We start from the raw sequence: 13,186 nt of genomic DNA, 5'->3' as shown, positions 1-13,186 counted from the left end.
TGGGAAACATGGCCATGCCGGAACTACAAGTCCCAGACGCCTGTGCGTGGGGGAGCGGGTGGGCGGGGCTGGAGCTGTGGGTACCACCTTCTCTGCAACGCCGGGGCCGGGAGTCTTAGAACCCAGGGCCCGCAGGGGTCCCCGCGGCCGCTGCGATGCAGAAATACGAGAAACTGGAGAAGATTGGGGAAGGTAATGGAACCACGAGATGTTCCTGCAAGGTCCTTTTCTGAAGACCCTTCTTGCAGTCCCAGCTCCCTTACCGTCAGCTATCTATACCTGCAGGGTCCGACCTCAGCACTGGTCAAAAGACCTGGCGGCTGAATCCAACACTCAGTGCTGATACCAGCCCTTCTCCCTGTGTTAGCATCTGCGGCAAACTCTTGCTCTTAGCGTTAGCAGTCTCTATGGACCGGTCATCCTAGCCGCGGCACTTCCTGCATTTCTCAGCCCTAGCCTCAGAATCACATGCAAACCTCACCTGGAACCCCTGCTTCAATTTACTGCAGAATCTCCAATCATAACAATTTTTGCAGGCCTTCACTGCTCTCCTAGATGATTCCTCGCTACTTCCCGACCCCACTCCCCACCCCCCACCCCCGAGCTTATGGCAGATTCTCCGGAGCTGCAGCTGAAGCCTTGAGCTTTTTTAGACACCTTCGCCTTGGCATCCTCATTCACAAAACTACTCTATGCCCAGCCTTTACCTGAAAATTTGCCCTTACACACTAAGATGTTGAGAAGAATCCTCTCCCTCACCCCTGACCTTCCCCTAGGCACCTATGGGACTGTGTTCAAGGCCAAAAACCGGGAAACCCACGAGATTGTGGCTCTAAAGCGCGTCAGGCTGGATGATGACGATGAGGTAGGATTGAGGCCTGGGGGTAGGGGTATAGGGCCTATTTGGGGTGGGCTATGACTATTGTCCCCTTGCATATTGTAGGGTGTGCCAAGTTCAGCCCTCCGGGAGATCTGTCTACTCAAGGAACTGAAGCACAAAAACATTGTCAGGTAAGGTCTGTTGGAGGAGCTAGACCCTCATTAGACTGGGCTGGTACTGGGAGGCTAGAGGCCTATTGGGGGATCTGGCTGAGCCTTTCATTCTCCCTAGGCTTCATGATGTCCTGCATAGTGACAAGAAGCTGACGTTGGTTTTTGAGTTCTGTGATCAGGTGAAAGGGGCTGGGGGGCTTAGTAATCATGGGAGGGTATAGGAGCCCAGACTAAGGTTGAACTCTGTCCTCTTCTCCACACCCTCGTCTCCGTTTAGGACCTGAAGAAATATTTTGACAGCTGCAATGGTGACCTGGACCCCGAGATTGTGAAGGTGAGGGGGGGAGTGGCTGGGGGTTCATGGAGTCCGGCTGTGCCTATAGTATCAGCACCCCTTGGGTAACAGATTGAAGTCCTGGAGTACCAGAGAAAGCCTGGTTCTGCCCTCCAAGGCTACTAGTCTTGGTGAACATTCTTTGACTTGCACGGTATCTGATTTCAATGATGTCATTTGTACTCGAGAGATGAGACACATGAGAAATATCTCATGGATTCAACAAATACCAGCCCTGCAGAGGGGCACATGCTTCTAACTTTAACACTCAGAAGTCTGAGGCAGGAGGATCTAGCTAGTCTTGAGCTAGATAACAGGGCCTTGTCTCAAATATCAGGGCATAAACAAAACAGAAAGGGATTGGAGAGATGGCTCAGCAGTTAGCATATGTTACTCTTACAGATAATGTGAATTCCGTTCCCAACCCCCACATGAGGTGGCTTCACAACCACCTGTAACTCCAGATCCAGGGGGATCCAGTACCCACTTTTGGCCTCCAAGGGCACGTGCACTCATGTGCACATACCCCTACCCTATATACATCCATAATTTTAAAATAAAGTTAATCTTAAGGGGGGAGGGCTAACAAAACAAATATATGCTATAGGTTTTGCTTTGTACCAGCCACTATTCTAGGCCCAAGACCAAGTGCCTTGGCCCGTGTTCCATGGGAACCAGGTCCTGAGTAATACTATAACTTTGTGTCTGTGTTAATGGACATGGTGTGTGTGCTAAATTGAAGCCATGTAGGGGAGACCAGAATGGACTGGAGATGCAGGAAGGCCCACTAGCCTGCCAGTCCAGAAAAGTGTGAGGAACAGGGACAGCTTGGTTACTGTTGTACCTCTGCTACCCAGTGCGTGCAAATCAGATTCACAAAGTAACCGGATGAGAGGCTGAAAAGCCAGATCAGTTGTTAGAGCACTTGCTGCTCTTGCGGAGGACTCTCTTCTCAGTATTCACATTGGGTAGCTCACAACTACCTGTAGTTGTGACCCTACTTTTGACCCCCACAGATATACACACACACTCAATTCCAGAGTAATTGGATGGACTTCTCAATTTGCTGCAGGTCATATGGGCTCTAGGGCACAGCGGGTCTGACTCCCTCTTCCCTGCCTCTCCCCAGTCATTCCTCTTTCAGCTGCTGAAAGGCCTGGGATTCTGTCACAGCCGCAACGTGCTGCATAGGGACCTGAAGCCCCAGAACCTGCTCATAAACAGGGTATTGCTCTGGGAACAGGGAGTGAGTTTACACAAACCGGAGCCAGGGATGGGAAGCCTTGAGGGAGTAGGATGGGGAGAAAGAAGCTGGAGCCTGCCCTAAACCGTTTAAAAGTCTTCTCCATGTTCCCTTTGTGTTATCTCCCCTTAGAATGGGGAATTGAAATTGGCTGATTTTGGCCTGGCTCGAGCCTTTGGTATCCCAGTTCGCTGCTACTCTGCTGAGGTGAGCCTGGGAAGTGGTATGTGAGGTTGAAGGGAGGGAGTCCCCCAGTGGCTTCTCTATACCACGTTGTTTCCTCTGCTCTCTGAGCTGCCTCCTGGACCTCCTTCCAGCTCTCTAAGTGGGAGGGGGCTCCCTGTGGGTGGGGTCTTCTCCAGGTGGTCACGCTGTGGTACCGCCCACCGGATGTCCTCTTTGGGGCCAAGCTGTACTCCACGTCCATCGACATGTGGTCAGCCGGCTGCATCTTTGCAGGTGACACATTGGGGTTCTGCAGAAGCACTTGCTTTCCCAGCTGGGTAACAAATAGGGTCTGGAGGATCTTTTGTGAGGGAAGGGAGAGGGGCTCTTGGGGCTGGGACTGGAAGGCACAGGGGCACTGCAGAATGATGGGTCCTTCATGTGCTCTATTTTATCCCTGTCTCCTTCTCAGAGCTGGCTAATGCGGGGCGGCCTCTCTTCCCTGGCAATGATGTGGATGACCAGCTGAAGAGGATCTTTCGATATCCTTCCAGTGCCCTTAACCCACTCCTTCACCTCTTTGTAGAAAGGGAGTGAGCATGGAGCTCTGAGCAGGGGTCAGAGATCGCCATTGCTTACCCTCCACAGTGTCCTTGTATGGGTTCACACTGTGGAGAGATGTAGCTGTTGGTACACCTGATGAGGCAGTTGAAAGTTGCTCCAGTAGGCCTTAGGATAAAGGAGTAGGGGTTCTTGGAGAAAAATGACTGGTTTCTCATTTTTAGGACCACAAGCATCAGGGTTTGATTTTCCTGGTCCACTGTAAACACCATAAAGATGGGGTTCATCTCCGGCTAGATTCAGGCATAGAGCAAAATGGTATGAGAGAAGGGGAGGCGGGAGTAAGGAATCCTCCCCCTTTCCCCTGAGGTATAGGTGTAACCCTCCCCACAAGTGACCCTTGACCACATGGACACACTGCTAGGGACACCGACTGAAGAACAATGGCCTGCCATGACCAAGCTGCCAGACTATAAGGTGTGACTAGCTATGGGAGGTCTTAGTTCATTAGAGGACCCTTTTGTTTTCCAACTCTTATGCTCCATACCTCTGGCCTGACTCTGCCTGGCCCTCCTCTGCAGCCCTACCCAATGTACCCAGCTACAACATCCTTGGTGAACGTCGTACCCAAGCTTAATGCCACAGGGAGAGACCTGTTGCAGGTAGGTGCCTAGGGGTAGAAGCAAATGGGGACATTTGCCTGCCCAGGGTTAGAAACTGGGGATTGTGGTGCTTGTCCAGAGGGACAAGAAGATGATGGGCTGTCCTGGTCTGAGCTCACCTCTGCCTTTCTTCCCACCTGCAGAACCTATTGAAGTGTAACCCTGTGCAGCGCATCTCAGCAGAGGAGGCCTTGCAGCACCCCTACTTCTCTGACTTCTGTCCCCCGTAGGCTCTCTGATCCCTGGTGGCCAGGCTGGGGCCTGGCCTATTTAAGCCTCCCTCACAGAAGGGTGGAAAAATGGGGTGTGGGAAGCCAAGCCCCAGCTGTGCTGGGCCCAGCCAGGGTAGAATTACCCTGGCTCGCAGTTTTCACTCCCTACATGGACTTTATTTAATTTCATAAATTGGCTCCTTTCCCACAGTCTGCTGATATGGTGGCGGGGTGGCTCTGAAGGGTGGCTGGTGACCCCTGCTCTGACTTACCACCCTCTGTGACCCTGCCTACAGCTTGTGCAATGAGCTGCTCACTGTCTGCTCTGCCTCTTTCCATGTCCTGAGACCGGGAACAGGAAGCCGTGATCCCCATCCTTTTGATTGTATCACGGCAGCCCTGTCTCCACATGCAGGCTTATGTCCTCCTGCACACGTTTCTCTTCTGCCTAGAAGGGCCAGATACAGCTCTGAGGTAGGATGACCAGCTGAAGAGGATCTTTCGATATCCTTCCAGTGCCCTTAGCCCACTCCTTCACCTCTTTGTAGAAAGGTGTGCAAAGTTGAGCCTCTTCCAGACTGGGGACAATGGGCCAGGCCTCTTTATGGGTGTTTCCACATTCTAGATAGAGCCTTCCATCTCTGTTTTCACACTCGGAGTTGTAGACTGGGGCAGGAAAGACCCAGAACTGTGTGGGTCTCTTTCATGAGAACAATCCTTCCCAGTTCCTGTTTACCAGCCTCTCAGTGGTTGGGATACAGTAAAAGAAAGAAACTGGAGCTGGGGCAGAGGGCCAGTGGCGCCCTCTTGGCAGAAGGAAAAGGCAGGGCTCTTTCAGTCCCGCTGTCTCAGGTAGGCTGTCAGCTTCTGTGGAGTGGTTGGAAAGGCAAGAACTTTCCCATAGCATGACCTTCGGAGGCAGGACACCAACCTGTGTAAACCTGCCACTCCCACCTTCTCGCTGAGCTAGTCAGAACCTCGTTCTGGCTATACACTTGGTCCAGCGAATACCTACTGACCATGCCCACTGTGGGCCATCACATCTGGGCATGCAAAGCCTACCTTCTTAGCTGTGGATAGAAGGTAGGCCTGGTGGTACAGACCTGTATTCCAAGCTACCAGCAAGCCTGAGGCAGGAGAGCTGCAAGGCCAGTGTGGGCAGCGGAGTGCAAAGTCAATCTGGACAATTTAATGAGACTCTGTTTCTAAATAAACAAGATACAAAAAGGGCTGGGAAGCCAAGCATGGTGGTATATGCCTATGATCTCAACATTTGATAGGTGTGGGCAGAAAGATTAGGAGACCAAGATCATCAGTGGGTGCACAGTTTACCCGCAGCCTGAAGTCTGTGAGACCCTGCCTCCGAAGAACAGAAGTGGTGGGGATGCACTTCTGCGGGAGAACACTGCATAGCAGGCGTCCTCCAGACCCATCTCAGTCCTCATTACTCAAGAAAAATTAAAATGGGTTTGATAAGCTCATTAACACTAAGGTGCAATTGATTGATCTCTTAAAATTACCCTTCCCCCCAGAGAGTTGTAAAGCCTAACTGGGACGCGGGTCCCAACTGGATAGTGGACAGAAGTGGGGAGGCTGGCACTGACTCTGCTAGTGTCTGATCTGTAAGGCAAACACTTGAGGCACATGCACTAGAGCTTTATTAGCATGAAGATGGCAAAGATGTACAGGCCAGACATGTCCAGGATGTCACGGTGCAGCCAGGTGCTCACAGCTGGTCTAGAGCCTTGTGACGAGGTAACAGGTACGGTGAGAGGCAGAGAGTGTCTTGGTGACAGCACACGGAGGGGTAGGAGGCCTGGTGGGACAAGCCACAGCACTGAGCTGGACCCCTCCACCTATTCTGCCCTAGACCTGAATTTCCTCCTCTTGACCTGTCTTGTCCCTTGACCTTATGGGGCATGTCTTATATTACCTGGGGCCCAGGCTGAGGTGGGGACCGTGTGTTCGATGGCTATTCAACCCTTCCTGAAGCTGTAGGAAAAGGGAGAGTCAGGTGGAGATCAGCCAAGATGGCTGCACATGATAGCTCCTGGACCAAATGTTTAAGGTCTGGGGTGAGGCCTATGATGCTAGGGGTGGGGGAGGGTGAGAGGACTGTTACCAGGGTACTGCTAGAGCGCCTTTGAGAGCTCCTTCTGTTCCAGAAATACCCCAGGACTCTGTCTTGGAAAACCTGGGGGCAAGTGATAGGAATAGGTGGCCAACATACACCTCCCTGGACACTTGAGGCCTGATTCCTCCCCATCGCATCTGGGGTTCTGTCCCACCTCACAGAGGTAGTCGAGGATCTCAAGGATGGTAAGCAGGCTGGCTCCAATAAATAGTCCCATCTGTCCCCCAATGTCTCCTGTGGAGGCAGAGTGCTGTCAGCTCACAATCACCTGTCCTATCCAAACCTCTGCAGACCCAGGTACTCCATACACACCCAGCAACTCCGACACCTCATAGGCCACCTTCTGCTCCACTGCCTCATAGTTGAGGGCCTCGAAGAAGATGTCCAGAACCAATACGTTCTCCCTGGAGGAAAAGAAGCCTGAATTGCTTGCTGTACACCACCTGGTGCCAGGTGGAAGTAGGTGTGGATGCACTGGCCAGTTTGGAGAACCTTGGGTTATTCTCATCCCCCAAGTCAGGAAGTTTAAGTAGTTTGCCCAAAGTCCCAGAACCGGTTATGATGTGGAGATGAATCCAGCCTGGGCTGTGTGCAGAAGGGCTACGGTCCTGTTCCCTGCTAGGAATCCCTTGCCTCAGGCACTGTGCCTCCAGCTTTGCTACCATCCCTTGCTCACGCGATGTAGGTTTCGCTGCGGTTGTATTTCTGGGCCAGATAGCGAGCTGAAGCGCGGCTGGGAATCCGCACCATGGAGAGCTCCTTGGCGTAGCGCGTAGTGGCGCACGGGCTGGGACAGACACACGTGTCCTTTCGCAACATGGCGTCTGCAGGCAGGGCCCAAAGCAAGGATCAGAACCACTCAGCAAGAGGATTCAGATCAACAGCCGAGTGAATGGGGACAGGGAGGCTGAAGAGTTGTGCCCTTACCCAGAGCTGGGCTGGCACAGTCCTTGTACTGCTGGGGGCTGCACACTGGTGAGTTTCCTAGGATAGGACGAGGAGAACGGAGCCCAAGAGCGCCCCCTAGGGTACCCCCATTCCTTACTCCCAACAGACCCCAGCTTCTTACCAGGCATATGCATCATTCGACATCCACACTTCCGAGCCACATAGCGGGTCTCACAGGCCAGGCGACACCCTATTAAACTATAAGGAGGGCTGGGGCTGGGGTTAGGGGAACCCAGGGAATCAGAGGGCTCTGGATCAAAGTCAGGGTCCACAGATGCAGTATTGCAGTCACCCCAGGGTGGTGGCAGGAAGCTCAGCTGTGGAGGGACAAGGTTAAGGAGACTGTATTAATAGAGGTTTGTGGGGTGAGGGCCCCAGAAACAAACTGAGGCATTGTGGCTTGGGGTCTGAGGGTTTTCTGAGGTGGGTAGGAGTTTGGGGCAAGTGGGAGGCACAGACAATTGAACCAACATACTTGCTGCTGCTGGCAGGATACAAAAGTCTGGTGGCCTGGGGCTGCCCCGAAGCCCAGCTGGTCAATGGCAGGGGGCTCCTCCTGGCTGTGGATCTGTACTCGGATCCCCACCTCAAACGGGGTCTCTTCTGCAGGGAGGGGCCTTTAAGGCCCCAGACACTCCACTCCCAGGAGAGAATCCCTTGGCAGTTCCTCTCCTCAGGATTTGGAAAAGCCAGCCCGGCCTCTTCTCACAAGAAGATGCGCTTTGAAACTCCTCCCTACACACCTGCCTCCTCTCCTTCCCATGGTCTCTGTGATTTCCCAGCCTCATGCATGCCTCCGCCCTCATCCCTCCTCACAGGCAGATGACCCTGTGCTCCTCACCCATGTCCTTCCAGATGGGCAGGTACTCCTCCTGCTGTACATCCAACATAATCTCCAGCCCATTGCCAGCACCACCTTTTGGGGTGGTGAGCAGCTCTGCCCCGTGGGCACCAGAGTTGAAGGTGTAGCACTGCCCCATGCGAGTGAAGATCTGGGGACAGAAAGGATAGTCCCTCTCTTAAGCAAGCCCTTGGGCATGGGAGCACTCCCCTCCTTGACCCCTTCTCTTTGTTTTTGCCAGTTGGGGCTTTTTTCTTTTGGGGGTGGGTGGGGCATGTAGCCTGGGCTTGTCTGGTGCTTGCTATGTAGCTGAGATGCCCTCCAATTTCTGGTTCTCCTGCCTCCAAATACCAAGTGCTGGGATTATAGGTATGAATCACTATACAAATCCTTGGATGGATTACCCCCTCAATGTGTTACTTAAGTACTTGGTGGTGGTGGGGGGACTGGACCTAGGTTACTAAATCTAGGTGATCTAGCTGAACTTCCACCCTGTCCTAAGACTCTTTCTTCCTTTCTTTTTCTGAAACACTTTCTCTCTACTGTGCAGATGAAGCTCCCTGTAACTCACAGGGCTCCTCCTGCCTCTGCTTCCCAGGCTTTGGGATTAAAGGTGTGCACTACTGTACTTGTTTTATGCTGTGGACATTCTGATACCAAGTCTCACGCAGTCTCCCACTCTCCTTGAAAGAACTCTGAAGCCCACATCTCAGTGCCCTTAGCCTCATATATAGATATATGGAGTAGGGAACCTCCCTACTCACTCCAGCTCCTCTACCTCTCACCAAAGTCCTGGGTGCAGCCTACAGGAGTAATTGGAATAAAAGGAAATGGATCTATTATTGTCCTCCTTTGGGGTGACAAAATTTGGATGAGACAGAAAAAAGTCCTCTCCTAGTAGAGAGGGGTCTTCTGCCCCAGAATAGTCCCAGGGTATTGAATTTTACCCTAGGAGTAGTGTCTCGACCAGCTGGCCCTTGGCCCTGCAGCCTGCTTGGGTCAGTGTCCTTGCCGAGAGGCATAGCCAGGTGCACAAATGTCTAATTGTGAGCTAGAGAGAACACCCAGAAGCCACTTCCTAGACTAAACTTAATGGCTTGGTGGGTGGAGAGCCTGTGGCTGGCAGGCAGGCAGGAAGGAATATACAGACAAGGGGTGTTAAGGTTCCCTGTTTTGGGGGAATCTTGGGCTAACAAGGCCAAGGGTTATAGACATGGTCTCAGGGCAGTTGGCTTACCACTGTGAAGTTCTCAGGCCCACAGGGCTGGCCACGGTAGCGGCAGTCCAGCAGCATGTCCTCGAGGGAGTGGCCGGCTCTGGCGTAAAGTTGTGCCATGTCGAAGGTGGGACTGGGCATGAAGCCAGGCGGTGCAGGGCCCTGGCCCAGGGCACGAAGGTAGGCAGCATGTTCAGCAGGGTCCAGGCCCAGCAATGCTGTTCCAGCCCAATGCAAGTCATTGGGTGTGAGGCGGGAGCGGCGCAATGGATTGATATTACACAGAGTGACCGCTGGGAAGGTGAGCTGGTGGCTTTCCCGCTCATCTAGGGTGGTTTTATGGTGGAACTCCCCGTAGTAGCGCACTCGCTCGGCCACCTGGTAGAGGAAGGCCGCCAGCGACAGAAGCACAGCTGTGGCCCAAAGCCCACGGCGCAGGGTCAGGCCTCCCGGGCCAAAGACGTGGCCCAGACCATGCATTGTGCAGCTGCTGGCGAACACCCGGATGTCCGAGGCCTGGCGCCGCTGGGCCTCCTCCAGTCCTGAGGGGGGTTTCATGGCTATAGTCCAGGGAAGGGACTGATGACTGGGTACAGGGACTCCAAAGAGTGACAGAGGCTGGACAGTTGGGGAGTTGGCGAGGGAGTTAAGTGGCTCAGCGAGGAATAGGGAGAAGAGCAAAGGAGAAGGTAGAAAAGAGGGTAGAGAAGGGAGGAGCCAAGACTGAGAGGTACTGGCCTGGTAGGACTGGATGAGATGAATTTCGGTCCAGCTCTGCTTTCCCCAGAACAGGCGTTGGCTCCTTGGAGCTGGGGCTCTGCAGTAAGGACCAGGTAGGGCGCAGGAGGTAGTGGCAGGCAGGGACTGGAGAGCAGGACTGAGCTGAAGCTGCTGCAGAGGATTAGGTTTCAGCATGAGGGGGGCTGGGGGGCCAGCAGAGCAGTCTGAGGGGTAGGAAAGGTCCCTGGGGCCCCAGGCTGAGCCATTAGTGCAGCGTGGGGGGAGTCACCGCTGTTAGAGACCAGAGGCGCCAGGAGGAAACCGCAGCAATGCTGGGTAGGGCTTGAAGGAAACCCAAACATGTATTGGGGTTGGGGGATGCCTTTGGGGCCCGTCAGGCTCCCAGTCCCAGCCCCTGAATGCCAGACCAGAGGGTTAGCTGCTGATTCTTGGTTCAGCCCCTCTCTCCTTTTGCCTTTCCTGCCCTTCCATGAACTCACCTGGCATAAACATTTGTTCTTTCGCAGAGTGGACCTGGCTCTTGACCAAGCTGGAGAGTGGTGGGAGGTTTGGCACAAGCAGATCTTCTTTTCCTATGCCCCCAGCATCCTGCATGACCAGGCCCTCTTCAAATTCCATATCCAATGGCTTTCTGTGCTTGAGTGTCCCTCTCTACCTGGTGACCCAGACCCCACCTCCTCATTCTCCCGCCCTCCTGTTTGTGAGGCTATATTCCTCCGCAATGACTATGGACTCTCCTGCTAGCCCGCAAAATAGCCAGGGTACTGTGTGACTTGACACCTTCCTCTCTTGATTAACATATTCTAGGACCATGACCTCTGGCACCTGGGAAGCTTTCTCATTTCTGAAGGTGGTGAAACACCATCATGTAGAGGTGATGTCTTCTGTCTCCTCTGATGGCCACTGAGGATTCCAGCCTTTCAATATCAGCTTTGCGATCAGTCATAAACTCCCTGAGTTTCTGCGTTTTGACCACTGCCTTATAATTTGATAGCCGTGACCAGATCCGCTACCCCAACCCCAATAGCAGTTATGCCATTTTGTTCTCCGTTTAGTCTTGAGCAGGGAGAACGCCTGGAGGGCATTCCAGGCCCTAGTTTCCCTGCGCCCTGCCACGGGGCAAAGGCAGCATGTGATCCAAGCCGTGGAGCTACTTCCAGGAATTCAGAAGAGAAGATGAAGGGTAGAGCTGCAGGGGTGGGGTGTGTACACTCGCGGAGCTGGAGGACTGGCACTAGCTCAGTGCCAGTAGCCCAAGGGCATCTGCACAGGGACCGCAAGGTCTGTACTGGGTGAACGCTATACCTTCATGTATCTGCGAGTATCCACTATTTACATACACTTTCTTCTAATGTTTCATTTATTATTGATTGGGGGTGTCACAATGTGTGTGGAGGTTAGAAGAAAACTTGTGGGTGTGCTCATCCATGAGTCTTGGGGGATTGAACTCAGGTCCTTCGGTTTGGGGTTTGGTGGCAGGTGTTTCTCATTGGCCCCAGAATTATATTTGTATTTTGTGTCTTTGAAAAGCACTGGAGACCAGGTTCATTCTGGTAGCTTCTGGCCTTGAGTGGTGGGGATGTAGTTCCACCAACCACGCAGTGTGGTGCCTCTGACTTTGGTCCTTCTAGCAAGCACTCATGGCTCACAGTCTCAGAAACTGTCCCAGGTTTAGTGGCATAGGCTAGGCAAGTAACATCTTACGAAAGATAGGTGACTATAATGGCTTGGGACACAGGTTTGACTGCTTTCTGGGACCACTGCACTGTGGCTTTTAAGGACCTTGTTACAAAATGCCCCCCCTTAACTCTTGGAAATGTATTTCGAGAGGAAGCCCAGTTAATCTGCTGTTCTCTACTGAGGGACTGGCAGAGTCAAGCCAGGGTGATAGGGTAGGGTCACCAGTCATTGGTCATAGGGTCCCATTCACTGGTGAGTAGAAATCCTGTGGCTGTCAGGGGGCTTAGAATCACACTAAGTGATGTGTACACTGCCAGCCAGGTGACTGTGCATGACGCTGAGCCACTTGGCTGTCAGGCTGCTCTGTGAGGGAGATTTTATATCCCAACTGGACCAAGGGTAGGGCCAGATGGGGGAATTCCTATGGAAAGCAGAGGCCTTTCTCTAAGCTGCACTTGGCAAGGGTGTGGGGCACGGTGGTGACCAGGCAACTGAAGCCACCCAAAACTCAGCTTCTAGGACTGTCACTGCAGATACTGAACCAGGGCACTATGGACTAGGGATCTTGGGTTCCTTGTCCTCACAGCAGTATATGGTCCTAACCACAAGTCCCACCTCAGTTCCTGCATTCACTTGAGCCTCTATACTGGCTTCCAGCAGCAGCAGTTTCTGCAGTCTGTGCCCATTGCTCCTGAAAGACGATCATCCTTTGACACATGAAAAGTATAAAATGTTTGTCCGACCATAAAGTTGCAGCACCTTTCCCTTGCCCTGGTTTGCTGACCTGCAGAGTCCTACAACCTGGATGTGGTTGGCCGGGGATGGATTCTCAGTGGGAAGTGACCTACAGTACCAAGGCTAGAGGCCATCACCCTGGGAGTAAGTTAAGTGTATGAATGCACTGGCAGCTCTAGGAGCACCAGTGCCATCTAAGGGTCCTTTGCATGCTTCCCTGGACACCTGAGAAGCCCCAACTTGCCTCAGTTACAGCTTTGGGGCCACATGCTCATGTCATTCAGGCTGTCTGCTTATTCCCTTTCAAGGTGAGGCCACCATCCCACCACTTCCATGATCCTTATGGTTACTCATATGAACCTCATATTGCCTTGTGTATTAGCTGTGCCTTCCATCTTTGGGGCAGGCTCTCACAAAAGCCATGCTAGCCCCAAACTCTAGGTAGCCAAAGATGATCTCAGACTGATCACCCCGCCCCACCTCTCATCTGCTGGGATTACAGGTATGGACCACCATGCCTGTATCTGGGCACATGGCCCAGTCTCAGTCTCTTTAATGCTTCTTTGATTTTATAGTCTCACCAGGTCAGATATGAAGCACACAGCGAACAGCCAGACAGGCTGGTTGCTTCTTGTATAATAGACTGCTACCACTTCATCCTGCCAGAGACTATGGCTGTGGTTTTGTGGGGGATGCAAGGGTAAGGCTAGGGATGCATGGT

At 52.9% G+C, this 13,186-nt stretch overlaps 2 protein-coding genes across 2 annotated transcripts; one reads left to right on the top strand and one right to left on the bottom strand.

Annotated features, from left to right (window-relative positions):
• Nucleotides 1-58: 58 nt before the first annotated feature.
• On the top strand, nucleotides 59-5,661 carry Cdk5 (cyclin dependent kinase 5). The gene is made up of 12 exons (XM_087907517.1): nucleotides 59-192; nucleotides 777-865; nucleotides 944-1,011; nucleotides 1,112-1,172; nucleotides 1,271-1,327; nucleotides 2,457-2,552; nucleotides 2,703-2,777; nucleotides 2,933-3,029; nucleotides 3,208-3,278; nucleotides 3,714-3,773; nucleotides 3,878-3,958; nucleotides 4,102-5,661. Exons 1-12 carry the CDS (start codon nucleotides 156-158, stop codon nucleotides 4,186-4,188), a joined length of 879 nt encoding a protein of 292 aa, XP_087763643.1. The 5' UTR covers nucleotides 59-155; the 3' UTR covers nucleotides 4,189-5,661.
• Nucleotides 5,662-5,810: 149 nt separating this feature from the next.
• Asic3 (acid sensing ion channel subunit 3) lies at nucleotides 5,811-13,177 on the bottom strand. Its single transcript, XM_048440276.3, has 11 exons — nucleotides 9,331-13,177; nucleotides 8,094-8,244; nucleotides 7,728-7,855; nucleotides 7,374-7,569; nucleotides 7,232-7,288; nucleotides 6,981-7,128; nucleotides 6,617-6,708; nucleotides 6,459-6,538; nucleotides 6,293-6,364; nucleotides 6,104-6,162; nucleotides 5,811-5,986 (listed from the first exon to the last, which is right to left on the bottom strand). Exons 1-11 carry the CDS (start codon nucleotides 10,222-10,224, stop codon nucleotides 5,908-5,910), a joined length of 1,956 nt encoding a protein of 651 aa, XP_048296233.3. The 5' UTR covers nucleotides 10,225-13,177; the 3' UTR covers nucleotides 5,811-5,907.
• Nucleotides 13,178-13,186: the final 9 nt, after the last annotated feature.

This window comes from Myodes glareolus, chromosome 6 (genome assembly GCF_982192425.1).
Source record: "Myodes glareolus chromosome 6, mMyoGla1.1, whole genome shotgun sequence".
Lineage (NCBI taxonomy): Eukaryota > Metazoa > Chordata > Mammalia > Rodentia > Cricetidae > Myodes > Myodes glareolus.
Note: the sequence above shows the minus strand (reverse complement) of the source record. Positions and strands in the feature narration are given on the sequence as shown.